General features: G+C 44.2%; 1 protein-coding gene across 2 annotated transcripts in view; it reads right to left on the reverse strand.

Annotated features, from left to right (window-relative positions):
- Ube4b (ubiquitination factor E4B) overlaps positions 1–8,949 on the reverse strand; it is a 120,380-nt gene extending 111,431 nt beyond the window's left edge. The window contains exon 1 of one of the 2 annotated variants that reach the window (XM_036177538.1): positions 8,192–8,949. In XM_036177538.1, the coding sequence (XP_036033431.1) occupies positions 8,192–8,215 (24 nt within the window). In that variant the 5' untranslated portion in view covers positions 8,216–8,949. The remainder of the gene's footprint in view (positions 1–8,191) is intronic. The other variant, XM_036177539.1, reaches the window with a different exon arrangement.
- Positions 8,950–20,547: the final 11,598 nt, after the last annotated feature.

The raw sequence follows: 20,547 nt of genomic DNA on the forward strand, positions 1-20,547 counted from the left end.
CACTGATTAGGGAGATGGATTCATGGTTAAAGTGCTTGCTGTAAAGGCTAAAGGACCTATGTTCAGATCCCCAGCACCCACATAAAAGCCACATGTAATGCTAATCTTGCTTGTCAACTTGATTACATCTGGAATTAACTAAAACCCAAAGGTTGGGCACACCTGTGAGAGATTTTTTTCTTAATTAAATCATTTGAAGTGAGAAGACCCACCCACTTCAAATCTGCATCTTTGAGGTGGGAAGATCCACCCTGAATCTGGGCCATACTTCTTGCTGGCAGCCTACATAAAGGATCCAGAAGAAGGAAGCTGGCTCTTGCTCTGGATGGCAAGCCCATCCTTCACTGGTGTTGGAGCATGCTTCTTCAGGACTCCAGTGTACTGAAGACCAGAGGAGTGGGCTGAACCACTACTAGATTCTTGGTCTTCTTTTGGTAGACTACCATTGTTGCACCAGCTGGACTACAGTCTATAAGCCATTCTAATAAATCTCTCTCTTCTCTTTCTCTCCTCTCCTCTTCTCTTTCTCCTCTCCCCTCCCCTCCCCTCCCCTCCCCTCCCCTCCCCTCCCCTCCCCTCCCTCCCTCCCTCTCTCTCTCTCTCTCTCAAGTTCTGTTCCTCTAGAGAATCCCAACTAAAACACCATGTGTGGCAACACACCTTTAACCCTAGTGTGGGAAAGCCATAGACAGATTTAAGAGACTCACTAGCTAGCCATTTTAGCTGAAATAGTAAGTTCCAAGTTCAATGATGTAATGGTTTGAATAAAAATGCCCCCCTGAGCCAGGCAGAAGTGGTGCGTGCCTTTAATCCCAGTACTTGGGAGCAGAGGCAGGCAGATCTCTGAGTTCAAGGCCAGCCTGCTCTACAGAGTGAGTTCCAGGACAGCCAGGGCTACACAGAGAAATCCTGTCTTGGGGGTGGGGGAAAATGCTCCCTCTACAGGTACACATATTTAAATGTTTGGTTATTAAGGGTGGCTCTATTTGAGAAGGATTAAGAGGTGTGGCCTTGTTGGCAAAAGTGCATCACAGGACTTTTCAATTTCAAAAAGCCTACACCAGGCCCATCATTTTCTTTCTCTCTGCCTACACATCTGGATACAGCACTCAACTACTTCTCCATGCCTGCCACCACGATCCCCACCAAAATAATGGACTAAACCTCTGAAACTCCAAGTATTCAATTAAATGCTTTCTCTGTAAGTGTTGTCATGATCATGGCGTCTCTCCACAGCAAAAGAACAATGACAAAGACAAATGAGAAGTTCTATTTCAAAAACTAAGGAAGCAAGCAAAAAGACACCTCTGATCTTCATATATGCACGCGCGCACACAACACCTTCTAAGCCAACTGTAGTGTCACATGCCAATAGTTTCAGCTACTCAGGAAGCTGAATCAGGATGATCTTCTGAACTCAGGGGCTTGAGGCCAGGCTGGGTTACATAGCAAGGCTTCTCTCCCCTCAAAAATGCCAGCTGTGATAATAACTGACTTTAATTCCAACACTCAAGCAAAGGTAGATAGATCTCTGTGCATTTGAGGCTAGTCTTAATTGGTGTACACAGAGCGTCAGGTCTGCCAGAGCTACATATTGAGACCCTATCTAAAAAAAGTAAAATAATTTTAATTTTCCCAATGTTTTGAGAAGAGAGATATGGCTCAGTGGTTAAAACATTTACGGCTCTTGAGCTTCCAGGTTCAGTTCTTAACACCTACATGATGTCTCACAATCACCTATGCAGATCTACATTCAGGCATATAAATAATAAAACAAAAAACAAAAAAGCCACCCCAGTGTTCTCTATCCTTTCAGGCTACTTTATTTTCCTTTATAGGGCATATCATGAAAAACATCTGCTGTGCCTATACATCTGCCTCCTCTGAGGAAAATGAAGCTCCCAAGAAGCAGGTCTCAGTAGTAGTGGACATGCAGCAAGGATGCATGAGCACACAGAGTTAAGGGCAAACATCACCACTAGCCTACTACAGACACCTTTCTGCCTTCATTCCACACAGCATCCAGGGCTAGCTGAGGCCTGTACTCTCGGCCATAACAACTGGAGAATGAAAGTCTACTGGTTTCCACTGCCCCTCTTCCCTACTCATAAAGGGAAGTTTTCAACAGTGCTTTAGTAAAGGTACTGAGAACTCCACGATTAAGCTCTAAATTGATGTCCAAATCCCACATTTAACTGGCTTTATGCCTTAGAGCTAAGATACAGTTCAGCTGGTAGAGTCTTTGCCTATCTACATGCTTTTCTGTAAGCTAATTAATTTCTATTAACCTTGATTTTCCTACCTGTAAAATAGAGACAATAGTAGCAAAGGTGTCAGGAGAGTTTAGAGCTTAGCACAAAGAACTCTGCAAGTGTCAGCTAAGGTCACCATCATCATCCTGTCTCCCCTTTTAGAGGACGCAAAGGGCCAGACAGTGGATCCTTTAATCCCAGCACCCATGAGGCAGAGGCAGGCAGATTTCTAAATTCAAGGCCAGTCTGGACTACAAAGTGAGTAACAAGACAGCCAGGACTATTACACAACCCTGTCTCAAAAAAACAAAACAAAACAAACAAACGAAAAGGCAAAAGGCTGACTGGATGGTTCAACAATTAAGAGCAAATACTGCTCTTGCAGAAGACCTGGGTTTGGCTCCTAACACCCACAGAGGTCTCACAAGCATCTGTAACTCCAGGTCCAGGAAGCTCTGTCTCTTGTCTCTGAAGGCAACTGCATGTACAAATTAGTGCTTGCCCTCTCTCTCCCTCCGTCACCCTCCCCACCTCCCTCCCTCTCTCTCTCTCTCTCTCTCCCTCCCTCCCACACACACTTAAAAATAAAAGTCAGGCGGTGGTGGCACACGCCTTTAATCCCAGCACTTGAGAGGCAGAGGCAGGTGGATCTCTGAATTCGAGGCCAGCCTGGGCTACACAGTGAATTCCAAGACAGTCAGAGCTGCACAAGGAAACCCTGTCTTTAAAAAATAATAATAATAATTAATAAATAAATAATATAGAGATCTTTGATAAGGAGAGAGAGAAACACCAAGTAATGAGTTAGGAGTACAAAGGCCAAGTGGGAGTCACCAAGTGGACCCATCTATTATTGGGTACCTTTGATACAAGTTTCATGTATTCCAGGCTGGTTTGGAACTCTTATGTAGTTGAAGACAACCTCACACTTCTCATCCTCCTCCGTCCACCTCCCAAACTCTCAGATACAGGAATGCACCACCATATCTGATTACAAACAGTGCTGGCGATGGAGTCCAGGGGCTCATGAATGCTAGGCAAGCACTCTACCAACGGAGTTGTATCATCAACTTCCATTTTCAATCATCTGAAACAACTCACCCTGCTTTCTCTGGTCTGTTCCGTGTCCAATTCCAATCAACCCTGCCCCTAGCTAGAACCAAGGGTCTGTGTCTCCTTCCTCTCCTGCTTCACAGCTGATGTTAGAACTTGATTTGTAGACCAGGCTGGCCTCGAACTCAGAGATCCACCTGCCTCTGCCTCCCAAGTGCTGAGATTAAAGGCAAGCGCCGCAACCACCACGGCCAGAACCAGACTAATTTAAAGCCTCAGTATTTATTCCTGGTGTGCCTGTTTGCCACTGTCAATACCTCAATTCCATGGAGCTCTATTGTGTGGTAGAGGTAACTACAGCAGCCTCCTACCGTCTTCCAGTGTGCACCACTTTCCAGCAGCTAATGCTTACACCCTTGCCAATCATCTTAACACCCAGCAGGGGAGAGATCACAGTCTTACAGAGAGCTGAAACTCCTAAACTTTCAGACAGCTCTCCAAGACCTCATGATAGCCAGCCAGTACCATGAACAAACAAGCTCCCATGATCTAGCACCATGATTTGATGCTATTTTCTAAGACCCTATCCCTCACATCCAGCTCCTAGTACCCTTTTGGGGCAACAACACAGCATAACTGTTTTTCTAATGTCTTAAGACCTCATTCCACAGGGTGTCCCTTCTTATTCTGAGCTTCTTATGTATACCTCCACAACAGTACATCGCACAATAACTGTACTGTACATTAAGATAATTTTTATGTTTTATTTTATGGGTTTTTGTGTATTTTATGTGTTATGTGTATGAGTATTTTGTCTACATATGTGTATGTGTACCACATATGTGCCTGGTGCCTAGAAAAGTCAGAAGAGGGCACCAGATCCCCTGGAACTGGAGATACTGATGGTTGTAAGCCGCCATGTGGTTGATGGGAACTGAACCTGGGTCCTCTCCAAGAACAAGTGCTTTTAATTGCTGAGCCATCTCTCCAGCCCCTATATCGTACATTTTAGGTTCCTATCTCTATCCTCCAACTCAATCCCCAAACTTGTGGAGTGAACTGTGTGAGGCAGGGGTTAGGAGGTTAGGGGATGGAGGAGTGAGGAAACATTAGTGCACGCCAATCAGTCCCAAAAAGACCAGAACACATCATGAAGGCACTCATACAAAACACCACACAGGAAACTAGGCGTATCAGAGAGGTCAATGGTAGCAGGATATTTATACAGATGTTGTGATCAATCTATGGCCAACTGTTTTTGTTTTGGTTTGGTTTTTTTTAAGATTTATTTATTCATTAGCTATACAGTGATCTGCCTACATGTATGTCTGCAGGCCAGAAGAAGGCATCAAATCTCATTATAGATGTTGTGAGCCACCATGTGGGTGCTGAGAACTGAATTCAGGATCTCTGGAAGAACAGTCAGTGAGTGCTCTTAACCTCTGAGCCATCTCTCCAGCCCCGACCAATTGTTAAATAATGAAATGTAATAAAGGGGACTCTGTAATGAGGAGTCTTAATTTTGAATTTTAACCATGTGACTTCTAAATCAGGTCACTTTTGCCAAGTTATTTAACCTAAATTTGTTTCCTCACCTATGAAATATACAAAATGGTTCCTACTTCATTGCATTATTTTACCAAATAAAACAATGACTGCACCATGCCTAGAAAAGTGCAGGCTTCTTAGTCTGTTCATACTGTCAATCTTTTTCCACTTACAGAACACTGCTGATCTGTAATCCCAACACTTGCGAAGCTGAGGCAGGAGGATTACAAATCTAAGGCCAGTCTGGAATATATAGCCAAACCTGTATTAAAAACAAATAAAATGCCAGGCGGCAATGGCACACATCTTTAATCCCCGCACTGGAGAGGCAGAGACAGGTGGATCTCTGTGAGTTCGAGGCCAGCCTGGTCTACAGAGCGAGATCCAGGATAGGCACCAAAACTACAGAGAATCCCTGTCTCAAAAATAAATAAATAAATAAATAGAATAAATAGAATAAATAAAAAGAATAAAAAATCCAAGGTCGCCTAGCGACCAGCACGAGAGAGAGAGAGAGAGAGAGAAAGAGAGAGAGAGAGAGAGAGAGAGAGAGAGAGAGAGAGACACCCAGACAGACAGAGACAGACAGGCAGATCTCTGTGAATTTGAGACCAGCCTGGTCTACAGAGTGAGTTCCAGGACAGCCAAGGCTACACAGAGAAACTGTCTTGAAAAAAATTGTAAAATTTTTTTAAAAATCCAAGGTCGTATATGCTGCACTTGGGAAGAACACTCGACTCTTCTAAAACCTTGATCACACTGAGTCCCAGGCAGCCATCCCTTACAAGTAGGTCAGAAAGGTTTAGAAGACAGAAAAGGGGAGAAAAGGTACAAATCATTTCAAAGCAATCTCATCACCATTGCTAAAAAGCAGTTTAAAATGCCTGCCCTACTTACAGCATTGCCTTGGTTCGAGAAAACAACACACGAGTAGCTATAGCATGAACATAATGTAAACAATGATGTGGAATGTAAGTTCAAGAGGCTGAACTTAGTCACAGCCCTGCTCTGTGGAGCAAAGAACTCACTACATAAATAATACAGAGCAATGCAGTTAAACAACCCTTTCAAATATGCAGAAAAGTAAAAGACTTCCAGGTGACCTACGAGAGAGGGGCTAGTCTGGTCAAACCAGTTTTATTCTTCTGGACTGTATTCACAAATATCTTCACTTTGTTAAAATATGAAACTGATTTAACCCAATTCCAAACTGACAGTGAAGACATGACTTTTAATTCTGAAATGTATCACTTGACAGTCAATAATGCATGTGTTATTTTTTTTAACCAAATCAACATCACCTGCAATATCTGTGATAATAAGTTTCTACTAACAGTAACAGTACAAAGGCAAAAAAAAAAAAAACACAACCCTTGGAAATATGTCTGTTGAGAAATGCACACTTAACCCAGTATTAAACTGGATTACAGCTAGGCAAGTTGGTATACAACTTAATTCCCAGAATTCACAGCAGAGGCAGGTAGATCTCTGTGAGTTGGAGGTCAGCCACGGCTACACAGTGAGACTCAAAAAAGAAAGAAAGAAAGAAAAAAAGAGCATTTTTAAGGCGATTTTGTTCTAACTTCTAATGAGAAAAAAATAACCAGTTATTGTACTGCCTTTGTGATCAGGCCAACTAATTTGTTGACAATAACTTCATACAAATCCTACACTGGTGATTTTAATATTTCATATGTTTTAGTGTTGTTGACCTTGAAAATTTTTCTTCTGTTCTTTCCACAAAGGTTATATGTGATCCTTTTATGATGACTAAAAGAGTTACACCATCTCAAGAACTGAACAAAATGAAAAGACACCTTCTAGATTATACAGTATCTTTGGCTAGTCTGTATACTTTACTGGTTTGCAAAAAAACAGTAGGGTTGGGGATTTAGCTCAGTGGTAGAGCGCTCGCCTAGCCAGCGCAAGGCCCTGGGTTGGATCCCCAGCTCAAAAAAAAAGAAAAAAGAAAAAAGAAAAAAACAGTAAAAACTCAAATCTGTTAAGGCTTCTAAACAACAAACTGTTTAGAGATCATAAGGGAAGAGAAGCACTTTCTGGAAGTAAAGAACTACTGAAAAAACATTGATTGTGCCTCTTTAGAGAAAATGAGGGCATACTTTCAAAAACTACAAAAAAAACCAATGTTTCCAAGGCGATCTCCTGATATTTCCTGAAACTGCTCAGGACTTTTCTGATTCAAGATTACACTCCTGATGTAGTTGAGGAAAACCTAGTTAGCTGACACAAAATGAACAATTCTGACTTAACAAGTAAAGTATCAAAATCCACAAAGTTCTTTCTTTCCTACCTGACCCTTCACCCACCCATGTGCATGCTCCATCCCTGGAGAATTTTGGTGACTAAATAAACATGAGGAGACCATGACCAAAGTGGACCTCCTCCAACCAACCTGGTGACAGATGACTACTTTCATAATACTGCAGGGGAAGTTTATATGAAGTAGTGGAGGAAATTAAACCAGCAGGGGTCTTGAAAAAAAGACCTTCAGCTTGTAAAAGGGCAGGGAAAAGTCAACCGAGTCACAGGAAATTCCTTGTGCCCTAACTGCCACTGTTTTTCTGAAAATCCTATACAGCACAACCCAAGTTTAAGGGGGAGGGGAGCTAAAATAAAATAGAAGACCAGTAGTCATTAGTAGTCTGTTAAAATTACTACAATTTAACTGGAATCTGTTAGACTATTAAGGATATACACTTTGTTAAATATCAAAAAATCTGTAACTATCTCTCAAACACAAAGGTACCTTTGATCAACTTACACAATGAAATGGCCACATGTATATGGGATTTCCAATACTTCCTTTTAAAACAGCCATTAAACATTATAATTTTATCCAAAATTGTTTTTAAATCCCTGAAGACACAGGCACACACAATATACCATTATCTAAATCTTGCCCCTCTTTCTTGAATACCCGTTTAAAAAAGACTGAACACCTTCAAGATGTTCTCCTTGTCTTCAGATCCTAAAAGAAAAGCAAGTGGAGTTCCGAATGAAGAAACAAGAAAAGAGAATAAAGGAGAATAAAAGAAGAGACCCTCTCCGGGGTCTTGCATTTCTCTAATCCTGGAGAATCTTCGTGATTGAGTAAACACACTGAGGAGTGGAGCAAGGGCTTCTTACAATACAACCAACCTGATGATGAATGACTACTTCCACAATATTTCATTATTCTCGAAAATGCCATCTCCGTTGCCTTCCCAATCCCAAAAGCCCGACACCACTAGCGCAAAATCGTCCCCGGCCAAAGCGCCAAAGAGTTGCCAAGTAATCCTTTCAAGGTGCCCCCCCACCCCACGCCCCAGCCTCCTCACCTCGTCAGCGCTCAGCTCCTCCATCGCTTTCCTCTTAATGGTGAAAGGCGTTAGGGAAGAGATCCTCAGTTCTTGAGACCAGGGCGGGAGCAAAGGAGAGTGGAAGGTATCTATCGGACTGTCTGGTCCCCGGTGGGGGAGGTTTCAGAATTGCATAGTCAGAGGTTAAAAACTAAGAACACGAGGCACTGAATCGCCTGGGCTTCGGTCCCTCGGATCGCCCCAGCCTCCTCCAGCTGCAAGAGCCCCGAGCCGCCTGCTCTGGCCACGGCCGCTGCTACGGGGTCCTCTCCAGGCGCCACTGACTCCCCTCAGCTTCCCAGGTTACCCAGAGCGGGCGGCGCGGTCTTCAGCTCGGCTCGTGCCCGCTGCCCGCCTTGTCTTCGTGGCGGTGACGCGGCAGCTGCGTTTTTCTCCCGCAGACCCTGCTCCGGGTCCCACCCCTGGCCCCTGGCGGGAACGGCTCCTCTGCACACTGGATGCCCCCGAGGCGCGGCGACCCTACAGCAGCTCAGGCAGAGCCCAGCACCGTCCCGGGAAGCCCCTCCCCTCTAAAAGCAGGCCAGGCTCACCCCGCCTCCACGCAAGAACCCTGGTAGGGGGAGGGGAGGGAGCGGACTGGCGAGGCTCTCGCTGAAAGCGTAAACCCTCCTACCCCTCCAACCCTAGTCTTACCCCCTCGCCCCACCAAGTATTATTCATCAAAACAACAGGGCGGCCATCTTTGAAAGGGATCACGTGACCCTCGCTGGGGAGGCGGGGCTTCTGGCTCCCGAACGCGGCAGCCAATAAGCAACGGGAGTCGCGCCGCCGATTTCCTCTTCGCCCGCATCCTGTCCCCGCCCCCTACCCCACCCCCTACCCCCAAGCGGCGCCAGGCGGGGGGAGGGGTGAGAGGGGCTGCCGGGCTAAGAAGAGAGGGAGGCGGGGCGGGGCGTTACCATGGAGACCGCGCGGAGGCGAGGGGCGCGGTGGGCGGAGCTCAGGTAGGCTAGATGAGGAGGGCGGGATGCGCCAATCGGAAGATGGGCCTGCCAGGGTCGCTTGACTTCCCCTAGGGTTCCCGCCGTGCTGGTTTGTTCCCAGGTGGCCCTTGCTGTCTAGTGACGTGGGAATCCTGCCACCCGCACCTCCAGGATGCTGTAAGCTGGCCATAGAAACTAGGAGAAGAGAGGAATCGGAAAGACGTTTGCTCTCTGCGGGGAGCATTTAGATTTAGCACCATGCGCAAATGCCTTGTTGCTCTCTTCCCCTCCTCCAGGAAAGCCCAGGGAAGAAAACTAACAGGAACTTCCATTAATTTTATTTTACCTTGTTCTTTTAGAGAGGCGCTCTTCTTTGTGCTCGAGAGTATTGATAAATACTGAGAGTATTGATAATTATTGATAAAATCTGAACATGTCAGTGAATGAGAGACTCAAATAATTGAGAAATGTGTTGAACAACTTCTTAAGGAAGCCCAAAGGTACAGGCAGCTCAGCTGGACAAAATTTTCTTTACAATATATAAGTCTAAATTGAGCAAAGTAACAGTACCATGAAAGCCCAGAATTTGTCACAAAGTATATATTGTCCGGAGTACTAAAGCCATAATCTTGTTGTTAACTGCTCTTTAGACAGGATCTTGCTATGTATCTCACACTGCCTCAAATTTGAAATCCTCCTGCCTGAACGTTGGGGTGTGCTCCATCATCACAGACTATCAAGCTGTAGCATTGGTTTATTTATATTTATTTGAAATAGGGACTCACTGGCCTGGAACTGGCTATGTAAATCTAGCTGGCCTCTAACTCACAGAGATCTGCCTGCCTCAGCCTCCTGAGTTTTAGGATTAGAGTGCACAGCTACTATTAGCTGAACTATAATCTTTTTTTTTTTTTTTGGAGCTGAGGATCGAACCCAGGGCCTTGTGCTTGCTAGGCAAGCGCTCTACCACTGAGCTAAATCCCCAACCCCTGAACTATAATCTTAAACATAACATTCCACTCTACTTTAAAAGAGTTACTTTTTTTTTTTGGTTTTTCGAGACAGGGTTTCTCTGTGTAGCTTTGTGCCTTTCCAGGATCTCCCTCTGTAGCCCAGGCTGGCCTGGAACTCACAAAGATCCGCCTGCCTCTGCCTCCCAAGTGCTGGGATTAAAAGCATGCGCCACCACCGCCCAGCGAGTTACATTTGATCTTAGCCAAAAGGCCGAGAAGTGACTAAAATAGTTACAATTTGTTTGCTACATGCTAAAAATGGGAACATGACTACTAGATATGCAAAGAATCTGTGAGTAAAATTAAACTGCTGCAGGCTTTTCAGGAAGGCATTCTACTTTTCAGGAAAGAAATTTTGTGTAAGTTATTTTGGACCCCCAGTTACACTGATGTTAAATACATTGTCTTTTTTTAAATATCATAATTGCCATGAAACCTCAGGTTAAATCACACATTTAAAGTATACAATGGCTTTAGGAGAGTTATAGTTGCTTTACATGATTGCTGTCTAATTCCAGAACATTTTAATCACCCAAGAAAGGAACCCTGCAACACACTAACTGTCCCTCCTCATCCTTCCATTACCTCCCAGAACTAGATCTGCCTTCTGTCCCCATGGATTTACCTATTCTGCACATATTACAACAAATAAATTAAATAGCATTAGTCTTGTGTCTTTTCCTCTTTTTTCACTTTCTCTTGCCTGTTTCTCTCCCATTCTCCCTTCCTTCTTGCTTTTTCTTAATAAATCTTTATTTTTTAGATTTTCTTTACGTGTATAAGCGTTTTGCCTACATGTATGTATGTACACATGTATACAGTGCTTGAGGAAGCCAGCAGGAACTAATGTACAGATGCCACACACAGGGCCTAGGAACTGAACCCAGGTCTCCTGTAAGCAACAAATGCTCTTAACCACTGAGTCGTCTTTCCAGCCGCCTGTCTATCTTTCCTTTGTTCTGTGTAGCCCAGATTGAGACTCCTAGTCCTGAACTCTCTTCAGCATTTGCCTACCAGTGTGCACCACTGCAACCAATTGACTTATCTGGTCCCCATGATTCTGGTGTCTTGCAGTACACAACAATGTTTCATTTCTTTAATGTCAAACAATATTCCTAGCTAGGTGTGGTGGCACACACCTTTAGTCCCAGCACCTGAGAGGCAGAGGCAGATGGATCTCTGAGTTCAAGGCCAGTCTGGTCTACATAGTGAGTTCCAGGACAGCCAGGGCTACATAGAGATAATCTGTATCAAAAAACAACAATAACCAAAAAAAAAAAAAAAAAAAAAAAAGTTTTCAGTTCATAGGCACTTGGCCCTATTGCTTTTAGGTTTATGACAAAGGAGCACACTGCGGAAGAGCCAGGATTCCAATAAACCATTTAATTTTTTATTATATTGTTTATATATTTTGAGTGTGGGTGAGTGGGCAGGAGGATGCACAGATGCCACCAAAGGTTCACAAGTTAAAGGCCTGGTCCCCAGGGAGGCACTTGGTGGGAGATCTTTAGATCATTATAAGTGTGCCCTTGAATGAATTCCTGGTCCCTTCCTTCCCCTCTCTCTGTGTCCTGGAAATGAAGTGCACAGTTTTGCTCACTACCCCTTCATTGTGATGTCCTGCCTTGCCGTGGGCCCAAAGACAGCAGGACCAATCAATCACAGATGGAACCTCCAAAACTGTTGGCCAAGTGGATCTTTTTCTCCTACAGGATGATTATCCCAGGTGGAATTGTTATAGTGACAGGTAGCTGTCTAATACCAGCTGCCTAACTCCAGCCTCCACTTAACTAAATCTAAGCTCACTCTCAGGACCTCTAAGTTCCTCTGAGTTTTAGCTACCTGTCTCTCTTGGCTTCTCTTTAATCCTGCACCCTATCTCCTACAGTACTTCAACCCCACTGCCTTTCATGGTTTAGAAAGATAAACCTTCTCCCTCCTTGAGGCCTGTCACTGGTGTCTCCTTCGTCTGCAAGATTCTTCTCCTGGCCCTTGCCTGGTTTATTCCCTCTTAGTTTTTAGGTTTTAGATTAAAGTAGTTCCCTCATTCATGCATTCATTCATTTACCAAAAGTATGTGTGTGTGTTCCTGTATGTGTAGGTGCACATCTATGTACATGTGTGCATGTGTGTGGAGGCCAGAGGGTAATCTTGGGCATCACCTCAGGAGCACCATCCACCTCCTTTGAAACAGTATCTTGCTGGCCCAGAACTCACCAGTTAGGTTAGACTGCTGCCCAGTGAGCCCTGGGATCCTACTGTCTCCACCTTCCCAGATGTGGGCTTACAAGCGCATGCCTTTTTATGGCATTTTTATGGGATCTGGTGGTTGAACTCAAGCCTTCATTCTTTCAAAGTCAGACAACAGCTTATGGAAATCGGTTCTAGGGGTTGGGGATTTAGCTCAGTGGTAGAGCTCTTGCCTAGCAAGCACAAGGCCCTGGGTTCGGTCCTCAGCTCCAAAAAAAGAAAAAGAAAAAAATGAGTTCTTTCCTTTCACTCTGTGGGATTCAGGGACTGCACTCAAGTCAACAGGCTTGGTGGCAGGTTCCTTTACCTGCTGAGCGGTACACCAGATGAGCTCATCTTTTTCCTTTGCACAGGGTTGGGGATAGGCCACTGACCCACTTCCCTAAGGGTTGGGGATAAGCCACTGATCCACTTCCGGGGGGGTCGGGGGAGGAGAGAGAGAGAGAAAGAAAGAAAAGGAAGGAAGGAAGGAAAGAAAGAAAGAAAGAAAGAAAGAAAGAAAGAAAGAAAGAAAGAAAGAAAGAAAGAAAAAGAAAGTAAGAAGAAAGAAAGAAGGACTTCCTTTGGATACTGCTCATGCTTTCTCTGAAACCTTTCTGGACATGTAACTAGCATGTATTCTAGCTCTGTCTTATTCCCCTTGTCTGTATGTATGTCACAGGCAAGGTCATGACTAGTATGCCTTAATTGACCAGCTCACTTCTATGTCCTCTACAGGGCTTTGCCCATAATGCTGTATGATGAGTGGTTCCCAAGTAAAAGAATGGATCAGGGCTTGAGTCAGCAGCACTGGCTTATTTCCTGAATTTAGAAACCACACAGTCCTGGAGATCAAGCTGTAGCCATGTGTGGTAGTTTAAATGTAATTCCTGTGGAGATCAAGCTGTAGCCATGTGTGGTAGTTTGAAGTGTAATTGGCCCCCATAATATCATAGGGAGTGGCACTATTAGGAGGTTGGCTTTTTTTGTTTGTTTGTTTGCTTGCTTTTTTGAGACAGGATTCTCCATGTTGTTCTTGTACCTGTCCTGGAACTCATTCTGTAGACCAGGCTGGCCCCGAACTCCTAGAAATCCGCCTGGCTCTGCCTCTGGAGTGCTGGGATTAAAGGCGTGTGCCACCACCACGCCAGTGAGGTTGGCTTATTTTAGAGTGGGTATGACCTTGTTGGAGGAAATGTGTCACTGTGGGGGCGGGCTTTGAGATTTCCCAAGCTCAGGACACCATCCAGTGGGTCAGTCAACGTCCTGTTGCCTGCAAGATGTAGCACTGTCAGCTGCCAGCACCACGTCCTCCTGCATACCACCATGTTCCCCATTATGATGATAATGGACTGAACCTGTAAGCAAGCCCCCCCCCCCCAGTTAAATGCTTTCCTTTATAAGAATTGCCCTGGTCATGGTGTCCCTTCACACCAATAAAAACCTAAGTAAGACATCTATGTTGTGTGGTATTTTGTTTGTGTTCTGACAAATAAAGCTTGTCTGGAGATCCGAGGGCAGAGCTAGCCACTAGTTAACCATAAAGGCCTGGCAGTGGTGGCTCAGGCCTTTAATCCTAGCACTCCGAGGCAGAGAGAAGAGATAAGGCAAGTGGGAGACGGGATCTCAGCCTTCTCAGTGGGAGGGTCAGAGAGGTAAGAAGTCACTGGTGGCTGCTTCTCTGATTTTTCAGGTTATGACCCCGATATTTGGCTCCTGGTTTTTATTGATAAGACTAATTAGATTCATGCTTCACTCTGAGGCTTGAACTCCATCACAGGTGTTGCCTATAAAGATGGCCAGAAATGACGTGGTATTGCCCAGTCTTCCTCATTCTCCAACAGGCCCACTGCTTAATTTTTCTGCAAGAAGATAACAAAATCTAGAAAGGAGCTGAAGAGATGGCTCAGCAGTATGGAACCATTTGTTACCGTTGGAGCAGACCAGGGTTCAATTCCCAATACCCACACATGGTGGCTCGTAACTAACCATGGCTCCAGTTCCAGAGGATCTGGTGCCTCCTGATCTCCACAGGCATGTGGTGCACATACATACACAGAGGTATTCTCATTAATGTACAAGATATGATACGATTCTTCCCAATCTCACTTTGGGGCCAGGGAGGGGCTCAGTGGGTAAAAGTGCTAGCCTTGCAAGCCAAACTACCTGAGTGCAATCCTTAGAACCTGTGGTATTGTGTTCACCACAATATTGTGCACCCTAATAAGCTTATCTGGAGTCAGAACAGACAGCCAGAAACAGAGCCAGAACAGAGCTAGAACAGAGCCAGAAATGGTGGCTAGGAAATGGGTCAGAGCAAGCCATAGCAGAAGTTGGGCAGTGGTGGTGCACACCTTTAATCCCAGCACTTGAGAGGCAGAACTAGCAGGATCTCTGAGTTCAAGGCCACTTTAGAAACAGCTAAGCACATAAATAAACACATTTGTAAAGAAATGCCTTTATTTTATTTCTCCCTCCACCCTTGATCTTGTTTCTCTGTGTTCTCTTGCTCTTCACCTCCCCAAACCCTTTCTTTTTTGAGACAGGGTCTCATGTAACCCAACCTGGCCTCAAACTCTGTCTGTGTCTGAGACCAGTCTTGAACTCCTGATCCTCGTGCTTCCATCTCTCGGGGGCTGAGTCTATAGGCTGGCAGCATTATGCCTGGCTTGCTTTGCTTTCTTTTGTCACACACCTTCTTAGGAGACTTCTTGACAGTTAAGTCCAGACCATGCATAAAACTCCACTCCTTATCTCCCAAGTCTGTTCTGTGGTTAGTCTCTTCCTCAACCATGGGGACAGACATTTTTTTTCCCTGTCAGCTAATTTCAGCAAAGACAGGCAAACCAGAACCTCCATTCCTACAGACAAGGAGGCCTGTATGACAGAGTACCAGAGCATCAGTGTCAGAGAGAAAAGGCAAGTGGTATTTAGTCTGTCATTCTCCATTCCTATTTCCAAAGTCAATATATGTAGGAGGCTGAGACACATGCATACAACACACAGTCACACACACACACACACACACACACACACACACACACACACACACACACACAAGAAAGGTTTGGAAGGCATAGCTTTTAACAGACAAACACAGGCAAATACTCTAAGGAAAATATACCCAGCGATTTTCCTTACAGCCATATTCTCCCATTTCAAAACACAGGAATTTATTTTGTTTGTATGTTTTTCAAGACAGGGTTTCTTTGTGTAGTCCTGGCTGTCCTGGAACTCATTCTATAGACCAGGCTGGCCTCAAACTCACAGAGATCCACCTGCCTCTGCCTCCTGAGTGCTAGGATTAAAGGTGTGCACCACCACCACCTGGATGAGAATTTTTATAATCCCTTGAAAATGGGAACATTTTGACCCTGCTTTTATTTTATAGCCAAAAGAGCTAATTCTATCTTTTGCTCCAAAATTCTTCCATTAATACATTATGCTAAAAATTTAACATCCAAGTGTTCTGTCAGTGGGGTCAACCCGGCTTCAGTTATGTGGCTAGAACAGAGTGAAGAAAAGCTACATCATGCCGGGGGACAACGCAGTGGCTCCTCGAACAGACCCCTGCACAAGAGTGCAGGCTCTCCATACTGACTGACAATACCCAGTCCATTGTCTCCAGTGTCTCCGTCACTAGCTCTCTCATCTCCTTACAAATGAGGACTTCACAGAGCCATGAGAGAATCTCTGTCTCCTTCCACAAAAGAAAGGTTTCCTGCAACTTAAAATGTTTTTACAGGACTGGAGAGATGGCTCAGCGGTTAAGAGCACTAGTTACTCTTCCAAAGGACCTGGGTTCAATTCCCAGCACCCACATAGCAGCTCACAACTGTCTATAACTCCAAGATTTGACACCCTCACACAGACGTACATGCAGGCAAAACACCAATATACATAAAAATAAAATAAATATTAAAGTGTTTTAAAAAATAAAATGTTTTCCATTTATTTTGTGTGTGAGTGTGTATGTGTGGGCGTGTGCATGCCACAGTATGTGTGCGGAGGTCAGGGGACTACTTTCTGGGGTCAGTGCTTTCCTTACATACTGTAGGTTCTGAGCATCAAACTCAGGTTGTGAGACATGATGACAAGCACATTTACCCACAAGCCATCCCCCTGACCCCTTTCCTACAACTTTGTAAGCAATGATTGTTAGTTTTTGTTCTTGTTTTGCAGTGATGAGACTCAAACCTAAGGCCTCCCAAATGCTTGGCAAACACTTTTCCATTGAGTCATAGCCCAGCAGCACAAGGGATTTTTAATCAATATTTAGTTAGTTAGGGTCTCACAGTGCCCAGACCGTTCTCAGACTCCTTATTTAGTCAAGGATGACCTTGAACTCCTGATCCTCCTACCTCTACCTCTGGGATCACTGGTGTGTACCACTATGTTTATTAGTGGGGATGTCTTTTCTTTTTAACAGAGTCTCACTTTGTAGCCTTGGCTGGTCTGGAACTCACTAAATAGCTGAGGATGACCTTGAATTTCTGGCCTTCCTCCCCCTCCCAAGTGCTGGATTATACTCTGATTAATGGTAATATTCTAATCAATATATGCATCAACCAATTTGACCTTGCTATCACCATGGTGTGTTGTGATCATATCAGCTCATCAATGTCAATATTGTATATAAATTAACCACACACTCTTTTATTACTTAAATTATGAGATAGCTTTAAGAATTTATTCATTGTGCCTATTCATAATAAACTATTACTTTGGTGTGACCTAAAATTTTCCTTTTCAGTATCAGAATAATATATATTGAATTCATCATTCTTTTTATGGCTCTTCTTTCATATTCTAGGGACTTAATAATGATTCATGGTGAACCTCTACAAATAAATGCAGAACTGAATTCAACCTAAGCAATTCTGATAAAATAGGTTCATGAGGCTGGGGATGTAGCTGAATTGGCAGAGTCCTAGTCTTTCACACAATCCCAGGCCACACAAAGGAGGCTGGGTAGTGCAGGTCTGTAGTTCCAGTACTCAAGAGGCAGAGGAAGGAGGATCCAGGGACTCTTTGACTACATTGCAAGTTCAAGGGCAGCCTGTGCTATTCTGAGACCTTGTCTCAGAAAAAAAAAAGGCTAGAGAGATTGCTCAGTAGTCAAGAACATGCTCACACCTTTAATTCCAGCACTCGGGAGGCAGAGGCAGGTGGATCTCTGTGAGTTTGAGGCCAGCCTGGTCTACAGAGTGAGCTCCAGGACAGCCAGGGCTACACAGAGAAACCCTGTCTCAAAGAAAACAAATGAACAAAAACAAAAACAACATGTACTGCTCTTGCAGAGGACCCAAATTCCCTTCCATCACCCATGTCTGATGGCTCCTGACTGCCTGTGAATACAGCTTCAGGGGATCTGATACTCTTCTAACCCTATGGGTACTCACATGAGGCTCTCTCACATGCAGTTGCACACATGTACATGAGAGTTTGTGGACACATACACAAGTGAAAATGAGAATTTGTAGTTGTTATGTGTATGAGTGCTTTGTCTGCATGTATGTCTCTGCACAACAGTCATGCCTGGTGTTTAAGGAGGCCAGAAGAACTCGTCAGACCTGAAACTGGAATTACAGGTACTTGTGAGTCACCATATGGGTACTGAAAATTGAACCCAGGTCCTCTGGAACAGCAGGCAGTGTTCTTAACCACCGAGCCATCTCTCCAGTCCATGAAAATACCTAGTTAAAAGAAAAAGTAAGCCAGGCATGGTGGTGCAAACTTTTAATCCAGCCTGATCTACTGGACAAGTTCTAGGACAGCCAAGGCTACACAGAGAAACCCTGTCTCAAAATACACAAAAAACTAAATCTATACACCTTTTTGCTTCTATCTGCAGCCCACCTTTTTCCTTTTTCCCTTTGCAGACTGAAGTGTAGCTAAGTGGTGCACATTTGTCTGTTATACATGAGGTCTTGGGTTTGACTTGCATCCATGCAGACTTCATAGACACAGACAGACAGACACACACACAAAAAAGAAATACCTCTAATGTAGAAAGTAGGAACCACGGGGCTGGCAGGATGGCTCAATGGGTAAAGGCACTTGCCATGTAAGCTTAGCCACCTGAGTTCAATCCCCAGAACCCACATAAAGGTGGAAATAAAGACATGCTTTCACTGAGTTGTGTTCTGACCGCCACACATGATGATGATGATGATGATGATGATGATGATAAATGAAAAATTTAAAAAGAAAATATAAAGCGTATAAATGGCTTTTGGGAATGTAAATGGTGTGAGTATTGTGGGAAACAGGCTAACAACCCCTCAACAAGTTACACAGAGAGTTATTATGTTACCCAGAGATTTAACTCCTTGGCAGATTTCCCAAATAACTGAAATCAGATATGCAAGCAGAATTTAATACATGAATGCTCATCACAGCACTGTTCACAACAGCTGAAATGTGGAAATCATTAAACAGCCATTGACAGATGGTAGACCAGTCATTTGTGGCCTACCTGGAAAATGGAATATCACTCAGATGTAAAGGGGAAGAAAGGGTTGATGCATGCTATATCACAGACAGACCTTGAAGATGTTACCCTTGGTAGAAGAAAGCACATATTTATTGTATGATATCATTTATATGAGAAGCCAGAATAGGCAAATCCATAGAGACACAGCAGGTTGGGGTTGGCAGGAGCTCTGTGGAATCCTATTGGGCATGAAGCTCCCATTTGGAGGAATGAAAAATTCTTGAAGCCCATGCCAGCACTCCAGAGACAGATGCAGAAAGCTCTTGAGGGGTTTGTTGGTTTGGTGGTTGGAGTACTGGCATTAAAGGAGTATACCATCATGCCTGCATGATCTTGAGTTTAAAGGCATAGTTTAAGGATGTGAATTTAGTTATATAGTAAAAACATATATTTAAGAAAATAAGTAGGGCTGGAGAGATGGCTCAGAGGTTAAGAGCACTGGCTGTTCTTCCAGAGGTCCTGAGTTCAATTCCCAGCCACCACATGGTGGCTCACAACCATCTGTAATGAGAGCTGGTGCCATCTTCTGGCCTGCAGGCCTAACAATCACTGTACACATAATAAATAATAAATAAATATTTTTTTAAAAGTAAAGCAGGGATGATGGTACCTGATTTTTTTTTTTTTTGTTTTTGTTTTTGTTTTTTTTTTCCAGAAAGGGTTTCTCTGTGTAGTTTTGGAGCCTGTATTGGAACTTGCTCTCTAGACCAGGCTGGCCAAGGCTTCACACACACTAGGCAAGGGACTTCTCTAGCCCTTAATGGTCAATTTTATGCTTTGTAGATTTTACCTTTTTTAAAAAGAACCCTCACAGGGATGGGTACTGTCAAAAGACAGAGATTGACAGTTGTTGGCCAACATGGGAAGAAAAACTAATCCTTGTGTCCTGTTTCTGAGAAGGTCAACTAGTGACATCAGCGGGGAGCCCTCTGGCCGTTCTTCCACAGAATTACCACATGACCCTGGAATCCCACTTCCCAGCCAAAAGGATTGGGGCAGGAATTCAAAAAAGTTTGTTTTTTTTTTTTTTTACACAGTTTTGTTTGTTTTTGAGTCTCATAATGTCCCGCTGGGCTGGCCTCAAACTCACTATGTAGCCCAGGCTGGCCTTGATCTGTGACATCTTTCTGCTTCAGCCAACCAAGGGCTGGGAATACAGGTGAGATATTTTAACACCTGTGCCTCCTAACAGCACTATTTACACAATGAGCCAGAAAGCAGTGGAAGAAAGGGCAAGCAAGACGTGGTCTAGCCTTAGGAGCTGGAGAGATGGCTCAGCAGTTAAGAGCACATACTAGCTCATGCACAGGACCCATGTCAGGCAGCTCACACTGATTGTAACTCCAACTCCAGTGGAATCCCATGCCTCTTGCCTCTACCAGCATATATGGACTTTAAAGATTACTAGTATGTGAAATAACTCAGACACTAGGGCTGGTGAGTTGCCTCTGTGCAAGCATGAGGACCAGGGTTCAGATCCCAAGCATCTACATAAAAGCCAGGTGTTGTGGTTCATGTCTGCCTCTGCCTATAATCCTAGCAATGGGTGTTCAGGAGGGTGTTGGGACCAGCTGCTCCCTCTCCCTGGAGCTTACTGGCCAAGTCTAGATAAATGAGCAAGCTCCAGGCTCAGTGTGAGATCCTGTCTCAAAA

This window comes from Onychomys torridus, chromosome 2 (assembly GCF_903995425.1).
Source record: "Onychomys torridus chromosome 2, mOncTor1.1, whole genome shotgun sequence".
NCBI lineage: Eukaryota > Metazoa > Chordata > Mammalia > Rodentia > Cricetidae > Onychomys > Onychomys torridus.